The 13,909-nt window shown below is 45.0% G+C and overlaps 1 protein-coding gene across 1 annotated transcript in view; it reads right to left on the reverse strand.

Moving 5' to 3' along the window:
• Nucleotides 1-13,909, reverse strand: part of NWD2 (NACHT and WD repeat domain containing 2) — a 187,163-nt gene continuing 173,254 nt past the window's right edge. The window contains exons 6-7 of the mRNA XM_045998572.1: nucleotides 8,911-9,500; nucleotides 1-4,880 (exon numbers count right to left, since the gene is read on the reverse strand). Of these exons, the coding sequence (XP_045854528.1) occupies nucleotides 948-4,880; nucleotides 8,911-9,500 (4,523 nt within the window). The 3' untranslated portion in view covers nucleotides 1-947. The remainder of the gene's footprint in view (nucleotides 4,881-8,910; nucleotides 9,501-13,909) is intronic.

Consider the following 13,909-nt stretch of genomic DNA (forward strand, 5'->3'; position numbering starts at 1 on the left):
CTGAGGGATTGAGGAAATAATGTATGCTTCCATACGACTGACCTAATAGCCCAGACTTTGTTAGTACAGTGTGTTAGTACAGTGGTGGAAATGAACAGCTGTCTTGACCAAATTTATAATGCCCTTTCTATAATTCCACTTTAACGCCCAGCACAAATAGGCATTTCAGAAAGACATGAAAAGATTGTGGTTTCTCATTCAACGTGTTTCTTTCACTGCCCAGGAAGTAGTTTAAAAATCGTATGTTCCGTTATACAGAAACCGTCGCATGTGACTGTCTCAACTGTATCTTAATGAAGACTGACAGCATGCTCAGTAGCCCTGTGAGAGTGGTACTTAGTACTTGTGCCCAGTCCAGTGCGTGGCCTCTCATTTCCCGTCCTTTCTCCTGGGAAACTAGGGATGCGAGGGGGCATTTTTGTTACGTGATTTTGCACCTTTGACCTCCCATCTGCAGACTGGGTTACACAGTTGTCAGGATTGTAAAATGTAAGGAGAGATTAAGGCTGTGTTTAACTTACGGCCACACCATCACTGGAGGTCAAACGGCTCTTCTGTTTGCAATTGTGTTTGCAATTCCAGACGATTTCTGTAGCACTCATTCCAGTCTGAGGGGTCTGTATATGGTTCTAGCCTCCGTTAGCCGAGCCCATGGAATGAGTTATGCTGCTGCTTCCCACCCAGCGAACGTAAAAAATATCCAGTCAAACACCATTTTTAGAAATTCTCTGTCAAGGTGTCATTCCTGGATTAACATTGACAAAAAGAGCCAACTCGAAACCGATTGCGTGTTCGTCTTTTTGGCGAGCATGTGAACGCTGGAACTCCAGCATTTTCCTGTCTTTAAAGAAAGGAGTAGTTTATCATTTGGGAGACAGAAGATTCTTATTTTTTTCTTCCTTGTGCGTGTGTATCGTGCATGTCTGCTGAGCGAGAAGAACGTTTGGTCAGTTGTCAGGGGTGTAGCTGTGGCCCCTGGGCTCCAGGGCTGAGCCTACCCGGTCATAGCAAGGGTTGTGTTTCTTGGACGGCGTCGCCTCGTTGGGCTCAGAGGAGTCACTCACCGTGATGGGACTGTCTCTCGCAAAGACCTCGGTAGACTCTCTCCATAAGCAGTCCACAGACACCTTAAAACAGTAACTACTGCACTTTGGCCTGGACGCCTGTGTCGCGTTGTTGAAAATCTGCCTGCTGTTTGAAGTGGCGATTTTAATTTTCAGTGCAGCGTCTACGCGGTCCACCACTGTGTATATCCCTATGCTCCCGTCATCAAAACCCACTATGATGTTGAGGTGCCTCTGTGAGAGGGCAAGAAAAGTTGGTGTTTTGTAAAGGGAACAAGCACCTATATTTTTGCCATCGGCCAGTCTCATTACAATCAGACTGGATATCGCACCGTTTTCGTCCTCTTCCTCCCCGTTTCGGAAACAAATGTACACCAGGTAGCGACCATCTCGAGACAGCCTCTGCCTCCAGATGACCCCAGAGGCGTGGACCACCCGTAATTTACCGCTGTGTAAGTCCAGCACATTGATATTCTCGTCTCCCCTGGATATAATGCCTAGCTTGCCGTTGGGAGAGATCTCGAAATCCTCCAGGTTTTTCAAGAAGTTGTTCGGAAGCTGCACGCGGCGACAGATGACTTCATCTGTCAGACTCCAAATATTCACCGTCTCGGCTGACGTGATAAACACGATGATGTCAGGGCAGTCGGGGATCAGCTTAAAATTCACGATGGTGGTGCCGTCTTCGCAGCAGAATTTCTTGGTGATGCTTCCCGTCCAGAGACTGACAGCCAGCACTTTGCTCTGGGTCATGCCCACCACGAAGGTATTTGCTGAGGTTATAAAGGCATTCTGCAAAGTGGTCAGAATGTTACAGACCCTGTGGCCTGTGGCAAGTCTCCAGACCCTGGAGGCATTTTCTTCACAGAGAGAGACCACAAACTGGTCATTGTGGGTGATCAGCAGCTGAGATATTCTCTGCCCGTTAATTCGGAAGAGGTTCTCGCCGCTGCTGGTGTGCCAGACGTACTGGCTGCTTTTGTCATCTGACGTCACCATGACATCCCCAGAGGACGTCAGCACGCAGTGCTCGACTATCCCTTCGTGCTTGAACACTGCCTCAAGGAAGCCGCTGCTGAAGTTCCACTTGTGGACACAATCCGAGCCATCGAGGGAATAAATGATTTCCCCTCTGGCGGGTAACACCAGGCTTTGGATGGGTTTCCCAGTCTTATCTATGTTGGACATGGCGGTGATTATGTCTATATCCCAGATGGAAAGAACACCACTGGTTGACAAAGAGAGCAGCATATTGTGATGACTGGATTTCACCAGCTTGACTATGGTACCTGAGATTTCCTGTAAGCTCGCCATGCATTGCCCGGTGTCCCGCCTCCAAAAAAACACAGCTGAGGTATTTTCCATGGTTGCGATGATGCAGTCCCCGTTTTTGGACAGCACGGCAGATATAAAGCGTTCGTTGTGCTTAGCTCTGAACTTCTCGGCCACCTTCCACATGCCGGTATCTAAGAGCTCGATGCTGAGGGCTTTACAGATCAGAATCGCATTTTGGTCCTCCGAGAGTTCAACACTGACCACCTCGCTGTCTTCTCTTCGGCAGTCGAAGTCGTCAGTCAGCTGGGGATTGGAAATGTCCTCAGTATTCCAAACCGAAAGGCTTCCCTCGCTGTCCACCATTACCATCTCTTGAGCCGTGTCCAAAATGAGAAGGAACTTCACAAACCCACCGGAAAATTCAGAAGTCACCGTGCACAACTTTTCTCCACTCCCTAAATGAAATATGGTGGTGGTGTTCAGGGACTGTCCACAGAAAGCATACATGCCATCCAGAGAGCACTGGACACAAGTCACTTCGTACCAGCAATGGAACTGGTAAAGGGGCCACCCGTAGAGCAGATCGATGACGGTGACATCTTTGCTGGCTTCAAGCCACGCGAGGGCGTGGTTGACGGACAGGGTAAATCCATTGATGTAGGTGGAGCCGCTTCCGTGCTTGGTGCCTTTGATTTCCACTTCAGACAGAAGACACGAATTTACATTGTCATAAATCAGCAAGGTGTTATTTGTCGTGGCCACCACAAGATACTTTTCGTCGCTGGTAAGTTTCATGCCCAGGATGACAGACTGGGCTGTGGTGATCTGCCGGAGGAGTTGACGGGTTTCCACATCCCAGGTGCTGATGGAGCCATTCTCTAGAGCTGTGAGGACAGTACTGGGGTTACAGGTAGGCAGAATCTCGGTGACGTGCAGGTGACTAGAGGACAAGGGGAGACGCTCCGGGCTATATGTCACGTCCATGGATGAATGTAATGGCACAATGGAGCAATATTTGGGCCCATCTTTGTCGCATTCTAAAAGGAGGTGTCTAAGTTTGGGCAGGGAACTTACAACAGGCAGCAGCCTTTGCTGAAGCTCTGCGGAAAGCGAGCCCGGAAACGCAGTGACCTTGGTTTTGATGCCGCGGAGAGTGCTCGCCAGGAACTTCAGCTCCTTCTCTTGCGAGTAGTTGTAAGCCAGCTCGATGTCTGAAAGCACTTTGTCGAACTGGCCGATTTTGATCATGGTGTAAAGCCAGCTGAAGTTCATGATGATCCCGTAAAGCAGGTCATCGGTTTTTCCACACCTTGTCAGGTGGTGCAAGAGCTCAGACATTTTCCGATGATTGACAAAGAAGATGTCAGGCTCCAGTGGATTACACTGGAAAACCCAGGGCTGGTCTGGAGCCTGCCTATCAAAGGAAGCCTGTTCCATGAAGTGCTTCTCTTCCTCAAGCAAGCTTCTGCTCTCCAAGTCAAGGCAGCCATTCAAGTAGGGGTCCTCAAGGCAGAAAGCTTTCCTCCTGCCCCCTGACCACACTCCCAGAAAGTAATCTGCCAGGATGGCGTGCATTTCACGCAAGTCGCCGTCATCCTGCAGATACAACTTCTGAGCTATGAGCTGCAGGTGTCTATTGGCCCAGACCAGGAGTGTGACGTTCTTCACGTGTCTTTCTATTAAGTATCCACTGAGACCGTCCTTGAGCCTTGCAATGTACAGATAAGGTACTCTCAGGGGATTGCTGGGCCTGGCGTTCTCATTGAGCTCATTCATCACACTGTTGTCAAGGGCCAAGACATCCTCCAGTTCCATTTCACTCAAACCCATTTTGGCCATGGTGATGTAACCAAGAGCCCTGGAAACCAGTTTCTGACCACACTTCTTCTCCAAGGACCAGAAGAGCTGCTCTATACTTTCGTGAACCGTGACACAGAGGGAGGATTCATCGACGTCTTTGTGTGATCTCCAATGTCTCACCTCCCTGAAGGTCAGGTTCACAAACATGGGCAGCGTGCACTTGGAGAATGCGTTGTTCACGTAAATCTGTTGGCCTGATGTGACCTTCCTTTTGACCCGCAGCAGCTGGTGTTTGAGGACCTGGCTGCACATCTTCCTGTCCCGGGGAATCAGCTCGATGTAGTTGGCTTCCTCATGGATAAGGCACCTCAGTTTCTGCAGGATCCCATGTCTGTTGGGCAGTGTGGACAGGACTATTCGTACGAAGCGGGGAAGGTGAGCTGGGAGCCACCAAAGCTTCCTGGCCTCGTCACTCTCTGAGAGCTGCTCTAGGGCATCGAATATTATTACTAGAGGTCTCTGCAATGAAGACTCATTCAAAAGATTTATAAACAAGTCACGGAGGTCATGGATCTTCTTAGGGTAGCTTTGAACCAGACACCGGTAGTTGACTGCTAATTGTTCACAAACGCTTAGAAGGAGAGTCTTAAGGTCAGTACTCGTGTCTGTGGTTCCTAGAAATCTCATGACGACTACTGGGTCAGATTCTGGTCCTGTGTCTTCATGTAGCCAGCCATAGGCCTGAAACATAAAGGAAGTGTTTAGAACGGTAATATATGTTCACATGGTCGCATACAACAGCATTTCCTCTCTCCAGGGGTCAGACTTCTGGTAACCCTGACCATGCGGACAGTGGCCTAGAACCAGGAACTGGGCACACCTGAGAAGATCAAAGAGCTGTCACAAAGCTCCTGCACAAAAATCTATAGGCGAGGCCGTCACGATCACTCTACTGAAGGTATGAAATAGCGATGATAGTCTTATTCAATCCCAAGGCAGCACTTAGCCTGTTACAAAGAATTTCATAAACAGTAAATCTGCATTTCTAGTATGGTCAGGTTTTCATCCCTGAATCCTGTTTCCTGGCATGGTTGTTGGCTCACAGTAGATGCTTAGTGTTTGTTTAATGAATAGAATAAGTAGTGATTTACACATTATATGGAGTCAAATGTCTTCACTAATTGAGATCCCATAGGGTTGATCAAATTCTTAGCTAGTTAGAATGTGATAAAAAAAATAGTACTAAAATACTGAATAGAATCCTTAATGACTCAGAGACATTTTCTATATTGTGGTGCTATAGGGTTATCTTCTTGATTACTTATTGTTGTAAAGATCTATATAACGCTGACTAAAGCTTTAAGCCTTGTGTTTTATGACAGCTCATGGTATATCTACGTCAGTTGTCAGTCTTCACATTATCTCTTGGTGGGGCAGATGGGATTATAGCACCATTTAACAGAAGAGGAAACCAGTCCATGTGGATAAATGACTTGCTCAGAGTTAAGTGGTTACCAAGAGACAAAGCTGGAGGGTTTTCCCCCCCCCCCAAACTGCAGAGTGAAGAGATAACATATACAAGGGGACTGTTAAATTTAGTATTTCTCTGGCAGGAAAGGCAAGGACAAGAAGGAATATGATCAAAGTATATAAAAAAAAAATCCCAAAGTCTATTTTTAGGGAGATAATGTCTTTCAGTAATCCTTGGAATTCTACCAAGGATACTGCTTAGGAAAGGACGCGGTTTATACATGAGGAAGTAAGTTTATGAAACTTGGTTCCTCAAGGTGTAGTTCAGGTTAAGACATGAGTAAGTTTAGGAAAAGGATGTCAGTTTCTGAATGAGCTATTAAGGAAAAGGAGCAATTTACTGTTTAGCCCCAAACCCTGAAGCCCATGTGGAGGATGTTAATCCTGCCGTCCTACTACAACTGTCCGATAGTGGCAAATCAGAAACAGAACATGATATTTAATCCCTGTGTGGATTGCTTCCGATGATTATATGTATTGCCTCTCTCCTCCCAGTCCCACGTTGTTGAACATGTAGAGAGCGATCCTCTGATCATGAGCTCGTGTCCATGGAAATGCTGGTCATGCAGGAGATAACCTCGAGATGAACATGAGACGTCTCTCTGCATTCTCACAAGAGACATGAAGTCACGAAGAGAGTACAGGTTGTTGTTGACGGGACAGACAAACCCCAGGAGAGAGGTGAGTGGAGCAGAGGCAGGGGACCTAGGAACAAGTGAGGCTTCTTGTGGGACCAGAGTTCTGGACTGTGAATAGACACATTCTGGTGGTTGGACAAAATATCCAGAAGAGCGAGATCTCAGAAAACCATTTCTCAAGTTGACCAACTTGACTGTCAACACCTCCTGTCCCGCAGGGACCGCTGATCCGTACAGGGATATCAGCACATTCCACATGATTCTGTACTTCCCGCGCTACTGCATCACAGGGAATATAGTCAAATCCAACAACATTTGCACCTCCAACCACTTTGCCCTTCCCTCTTCCAGAGGGAAAAAGCCCTAGAGTGAAGGTCAAATGCTGTACGTGGATGTTTTCTCATTAGATTTCAGCTCCTATGCGTGTGCTCCTCATACTGCTGTTGTCCTGTTGACTTGGAACATTCTAAAGTTTGAAGATTCACATGCAAATTAGTGTACACACACACACACACACACACACACACATACACAACTTTATTTTGATGCAACATGGCCCTTAAATAAGTAAGCCTGCCACTTTGTCTGGTGTTCCATTAAAAAAGAACTATGTCATCTAACAACAGAAGAAACACCAGGGGTCCTGGGCGACTCTGTCCGTTAAGCATTGGACTCTTGGTTTTGGCTCAGGTCATGATCTCAATGTCATGGGAGTGAACCCTGTGTCCAGCTCCATACTCTGTGCAGGGTCTGGTTTGGATTCTTTCGACCTCTCTCTCTCTCTCCCTCTCTCTCAAATAAATAATCTTAAAAAAAAAAAAAAGGAGGAGGAGGGGGAGGAAGAGGAGAAGGAGAAGAGAAGAAGAAGGAGAAGAGGAGGAGGAAAAGAGGAAGAAGAGGAAGATGAAGATGAAGAAGGAGGAGAGGAGGAGGAGAGGAGGAGGAAGGGGAAGGGGAAGAAGGAAAAAAAGGGGAGAAAAAACCAGCAGCTGGGCTTGGCATATTAAGAAATGGTAAATTAACTTTCCTGGGGACTTTTTAAGAGTAAGTTTATACACCAGATTTTTGCCTGTGAGCTTTCTTTGAAACCTAATCCCCACGTAAGGTACAACACAACGATCCCGGTTCTTGTCTTCAAGATGACCTCCCTGAGATTGTGATAGCACATGACGGATGACAAGAGTGTTTGTGGAGTTAAAGAAAGCTCTGTTCCCGAGAGAAGAACCACAGGAAGAACAATGTAGAGATTCTGAGGTAACGCCAAGATAATAGAAACCATCAGACTGGGACGTCCAGTGCAAAAGGAGGTTACGACGGAACTAGTTTAGTCCAGTTTAGGCTGACATGCCAAGACAAGAGACCCTACATTCCAGAGTGAGGTTCCACACAGCAGGCAGGATTTGTAAGGGAGTTGTGAAAACCAGTTTTGCTACCTTTAGTGGGACTAAAAAGGAGTTTCAAGAGGCCAAAAAAAACATTGGAGATCAGGGTGCAGTGGGTCATATCTGTTAACATCTGCTCCCAAAGGGGAGGGCTGAGCGATGCCCTCACTTCTCACTTCGGGAAAGTGGCTTCAATGGACTACTGACAGGGTGTCGCCTAGAGCTGGGGAGCCAGAGCGACGGATGTCCTCAGACACCTGAGAAATATGGAGGTTAGCTGATGAGGCTGGCTAGCTCGAGTGCTTCCCATGTGTTACACGTGGGCCACTGGCAAGACTGAGTTTTTGTTGGGTCTGTTTTCCCCAGGTCCTATCTGAGGGAGCTTGCTGGGCTGTGGATCTTGGCAGAAAGGTACTAGAAGTGTGTGACTGGGTGTCTAGAAGCCATGGAAAGGACCAACTGGAAAAAAAAAATGCATCCCCCTGTGTTTGGGAAACTGTGGATAAAATAAGATGCTCAGTGAGGACAGGGCAGGAGAGACGGGAGGGAAAGGATGTCCAGAAAACTAGAAAAAGGCCTCAGAAGAATTAGGAGGCAGCTTTAAACACCTGACGTGACCACAGAGTGTGGAGTCTAGTTTTTACAACAGTACTGGTTATGTAAGAACTTTCTGGCCACCTTATCTTTCCTACTTCCCTGAAGCCACAACCCTGGGTGGGGGGCGGTGGGTGGTTGGGGAAGTGCTATGTGGTGAAAGAAGGAGAAGATGACCACATCCTGATTTCCCAGGGCAGGTGCCTTGCTTATCCTGAGCCTCAGCTGCGGGAGAGAAATATAGACTCGAGTTTTAATTACCTTCTTAGACTGGACAGATTGAATTGCTGAACTGTGAATGGCTTAGTGTCCAGAGCGGTAGGAGGGCTTGTCTTTGCTGAGAGGGATGAGAAGAGTTGTGAGATCTCCCCGAGTTCCCATCCAAATGGGATAAGTTTGACCAAGGAGAGATAAAAATAAAGCTGTCCTCTTAACTGTACCCCATGTGCCTTATTCTTTTCGTATGACCATTCTACCAGCATAAGAGAAACACCGAAGTCACCTTTCCAGAAAGACTAATTATCATTCAGGTCGTAAACACAGAGATGGAAGTGAATTTTGACCCATTTGTCTTTTCCCCAAAGGAAAGGATTTTACAAATAAGCTTGTGAAAGAAAAGGATCTCACCTTCTTCGCTACTTCGGCTAGCAGGAGCGTCTTCCCAGTGCACGGTCCGCCGTATACAACCAGAGGGTTGATGTGCCCAGTTTTGCTTGGGAGAACGTACTTATGCACGATGTTGAGAGGTTCACATTTGTACTCATAGAAGGAGGCGTACGTCTTACACAGTGAGGAATGCTGAAGGATTTCATCATAGAGCGTGTCAGTTTCCGTGTCAAAATTCTGTTGGACGGTTGCCTGAATGATATCAATCATGTCCTCATAAAACTGTTTACCGAGTCCTTCTATGTAATGATTTTCTATTTCTTGGGAATAGCCCAGTTTCATGTCACAATGAGTAACGGACGTGTACACTCTGAGATTAGATGACGCGACGATAGTCGGGATAAATTCGTCCCTGAGTTTTATCAGCTTCTCTTGGGCTTCAGCGTCCCTCATCATCCTTGGTTCTGTTCCAGTGATATCCATGTACTTTCCCATCTCCGGGATTTTCACAAAACGCTCAATGTTAGCAATTTTCCGAATGTAGCAAACACACTTCTTCAGGAAGGCTGGAGTTTGCTTTCCTAGAGCAAAGTCAAACTCGTCCTCTATCGCTGAAAGAGAAAATGTGGCAGGGGGTTGATTGTCTAGAGCAAAAAAGCAGAGGCCCACACCCCCTGCACTTATCTCTCAAGTCAACAGGGGGAGATGATTTTGCTCACAGGGCGTAGCAGAATCCTTTGTAGATTAATTACTTAGTTCCTTAATTTCCTATCTCTCTTTACCTAGATAGCCAGGAACCCAGTACAATGGGTTTAATTAAAATTAATTTCCTCCCCAGTTAGAGGGAGAGCTTGAAAGCATAAGAAAGATAGCATCCTGAATTTATAGTTGATTCTTTTAAGTTCCTGTTTCGTTTCTCTGTCTGATTTAAGGGGTTCTAATAGCCAAGAGCAGGGAACAGCTGAGGCCAGGAAAGAATGAGGAGGCCAAATGACATAGCTCACTGACTTTTCCCTTGTCACTCTCTCCTTTACTATGTGGCTTCACCATTTTGTTTGAGGGAGCTCTGTACCCCAGACAGACGTGTCATGAGTTATGTACAAGCATACTCAACACCTGATCATGTTCTGATTAGTGATCAATCTGAATTATCCATATCACTGTGAAATTCCATTATATCCAGCAGGGCAGGTACAGAACAATGACTTAGTATGAAAATGCATTTCTTCAAAGATAAATCAGGTCATACAACACATTGGCTTCTACACAAGCAAATATACTTCATTAATCACTGAGGCCCCATGAGAACATTTAAAATGGGAGCATCAGTAACACAAACATCACTTGTGCATGATTTTATAGAGGGAAAAATAAAAAGGAATAAATAATTAAACCAATGGCAATGAACTTTAAGGCATGCAGGCTTTTAAAACTGGCTGCCTTCCCTCATTCTTCCCCGTTTTCCTTTAACTGGTTGGTCTTAACTGAGCGTGTACTCTGTGCCAGGCATGCTGCTGATGAGTCAAGATACAGTGGGGAGAGAAAACAGACAACCCTGAGGGGGAAAGCCTTTATGGCACTTCTAGTCCAGTGGTGGATGGTGGACATGAAGCCCAGAGTCCCACAGATGAACGGATTATGAGTGCTTTTAGTCCCATGAAGGAGAATAACATGGTAAAATGAAAGCAAATAATCAGGAGGGCTACCCCACTTGGAGAAGTCAGGGAAGGCTTTCCTGAGGAGGTGACTCCTAGGCAGTGATCTGATGGAAGAAGGGGGGTTGGAGTGGCCCTGAATATGCCAGGACAGACTGGCCAGAAACTGAAAACATTTCAGTGTGCTAGCCTCAGCTCCATCATCAAACAAAACCCGGAACGTATGTGTATTCTCTACAGTGACTATTAAGGAAGGGGGAAACTATTTTTTTTAAATTTTTTATTTATTTCTTATTTTTTTATAAACATATAATGTATTTTTATCCCCAGGGGTACAGGTCTGTGAATTGCCAGGTTTACACACTTCACAGCACTCACAATAGCACATACCCTCCCCAATGTCCATAGCCCCCTCCCCCTCTCCCAATCCCACCTCCCCCCAGCAACCCCCAGTTTGTTTTGTGAAATTAAGAGCCACTTATTGTTTGTCTCCCTCCCAATCCCATCTTGTTTCATTTATTCTTCTCCTATCCCCTTAACCCCCCAAGTTGCATCTCCACGTCTTCATATCAGGGAGATCATATGATAGTTGTCTTTCTCCGATTGACTTATTTCACTAAGCATGATACCCTCTAGTTCCAACCACGTCGTCGCAAATGGCAAGATTTCATTTCTTTTGATGGCTGCATAGTATTCCATTGTGTATATATACCACATCTTCTTTATCCATTCCTCTGTTGAGGGACATCTAGGTTCTTTCCATAGTTTGGCTATTGTAGACATTGCTGCTATAATCATTCGGGTGCACGTGAGGGGGAAACTATTTTTAAGTGGTGCCTTTCAGAACTTAAGTGATAATGATTTTTTTCGGGAATGATAGCCATCAATCAAAAGCAGTAACTCTAGTAAAAAAGATCTGTTTATAGCCATCGTCATGGAGGGAGCTGTGCCATGGTCATCAGTCCACGTTACGAAGGGTTTTGATCAGACAGACTGGTTAAGTCAAAGGAGTTTATACAACATGTATCTACTCTTCTTTTAATGTAGATGAGGCAAGATGTAAGAAATCCCCAGAAAGCAGCCTTTGGCTCATCTCTTTTCCAGCGTCTACGCACCATGCTAGAAGGCACCCTGGATGAACTGGGCGCTACCTTCCGTGAACCAGGAGAAAGGAAGTGTCTATTTATACTATGTATCCCTAAAGGCTGATAATTAGACACTACACTGTCCCCTCTGACTCCCAGGAAACAAATTAACTCTAACATAACTGCCACTGTTACTATCTCCACGGAAACAATGTGCCAATCAGGAGTGTTGATTACAAATGCTTTGTAAGCAGACACAGAGACAAACCAAGTCAGTAGAACCCATCTAAACTTCACTCAGGGTGGGAAAAAAAGAAGCTGTATATAATGCCTATTGATGGTATAGACTTCATAAATATACCTGAATAAATGAGTCATGTGAGACAAAGTCAACTCTATAGAGTTCCTTCTAGAAGCCAAGGGCATCCTCATGATTTGGGGGGGAATTTTATTGATAATTTCTGATACTTATTGGCCTATAAATATTATAAACTCCCCATTCCTTATCAGAATACAATATTTGTTTTCTGTCCTTGCATTTTTCTAAGTATCCTAAAGTTTAACTGGTCATGGCACCCGATGAAGATAACATTAGGAGAGTTCCAGCCCTGACGGTGATCATTCATGAGAAGTAAATCTCCAAAACTAGTATCCCCGAGACCATTCAGTTTTACTGTTCACAATTGGGCACTATTTGGGGTCTATTGTATTTCTCTTCCTCTCCTGTTCTTTATAAAGGAGAAAGTAGGTGTGTGAAAAATTAGGGGCACGTGGGTGGCTCAGTTGGTTAAACAGCTGACCATTGATGTCGGCTCAGGTCATGATCTCAGAGTCATGGGATGGAGCCCTGTGTCGAGCTCAGTGTGGAGTCTGCTTAAGATTCTCCTTTTAATTCTGTCCCTCTGCCTACTTGTGTGTGTATGTATATGTGTGTGCGTGTGTGCTCTCTCAATAAATAAATAAATCTTAAAAAAAAGTGTGAAAAACTACTTTCAGATATAAAGAGTTCACCTTTCCAGACTTTTCCTGGTATTCTTATTCCAACATTTCTGAAAATATTAAAGTAATACGGATGTAGTAATCCATTTCAAAGAACTGGCACTTCTCCAGCCATTTTCGTTGTGTAGACATATCTCAAAATGAGTTTGAAATGTAAAATCAATAACATTGTTACGAGCATGCATATCTTTAAGAGATGTCCCCCAAACAGAAAACAGCCCACTTGTTGTAGTTCATACTACATAGTATAAACTTATTCATCTGTATATGGCTGGCTACATGGACAGAGTTTTTTAGTGTAGAGAAAATTAGGAGAAAGTGTTTTCCAGTGTAGAGAAATTAGGAGAAATACATAAACACGGGAACTGTGTGATTCTAAAGAGGATGTGCTCCCCCAACTGGGTCTCTTACATCCAGAATAAGAAAGCTTTGGGCCACTTGGGTGGCGTAGTCGGTTAAGTGTCTGCCTTTGGCTCAGGTCATGATCCCAGGGTCCTCTCCCTCCGCCTGCCACTTCCCCTGCTTGTGCGCACACACTTTCTCTCTGTCAAATAATAATAAAGACAATCTTAAAAATATATATATAAGAAAGCTTTTGTTCTGGGCATTTTCTTCAAATACAGCACATTTTAAGGACCATTGTAGTTTTGTTCTCGATAAAAAATGAAGAACCAGAGTCCCAAAATAGGATAAAAACCCCCCAAAGCAATAAGGAGATTTGTCAGTCTGTATATTCTAAAGATAGTACTTATTTTTGCCAATTTAATATATTCAGGGACACCTAAAATAAGACCTAACCTTTTCTAGTTTGTCAAGAATGAATTTGTCAAAATTACTTACAGTTGCCCTGAGCTTGAAGTACACATATACAGGGAGAATGATACCAGGTGCCTTTTAGGTTTCTCGCTTTGTCATGCCACTCACAAAACCATTCTGAAAACCCAACTGCTATTGCTTTTTCCTCAATAACTCTTCACGATCACTTTTTAAGACTGCGTTCATTTATTTATTTTAGAGGTTCAGGGGAGGGGCAGAGGAAGGAGAGAGAATCTTTTTTTTTTTTTTTTTTTAAGATTTTATTTATTTATTTGACAGAGATCACAAGTAGACAGAGAGGCAGGCAGGGAGAGAGAGAGAGGGAAGCAGGCTCCCTGCTGAGTAGAGAGCTGGATGTGGGGCTCAATCCCAGTGCCCTGGGATCATGACCTGAGCCGAAGGCAGAGGCTTTAACCCACTGAGCCACCCAGGCACCCAGGAGAGAGACTCTTAAGCAGACTCTTT

This window comes from Meles meles, chromosome 2 (assembly GCF_922984935.1).
Source record: "Meles meles chromosome 2, mMelMel3.1 paternal haplotype, whole genome shotgun sequence".
NCBI lineage: Eukaryota > Metazoa > Chordata > Mammalia > Carnivora > Mustelidae > Meles > Meles meles.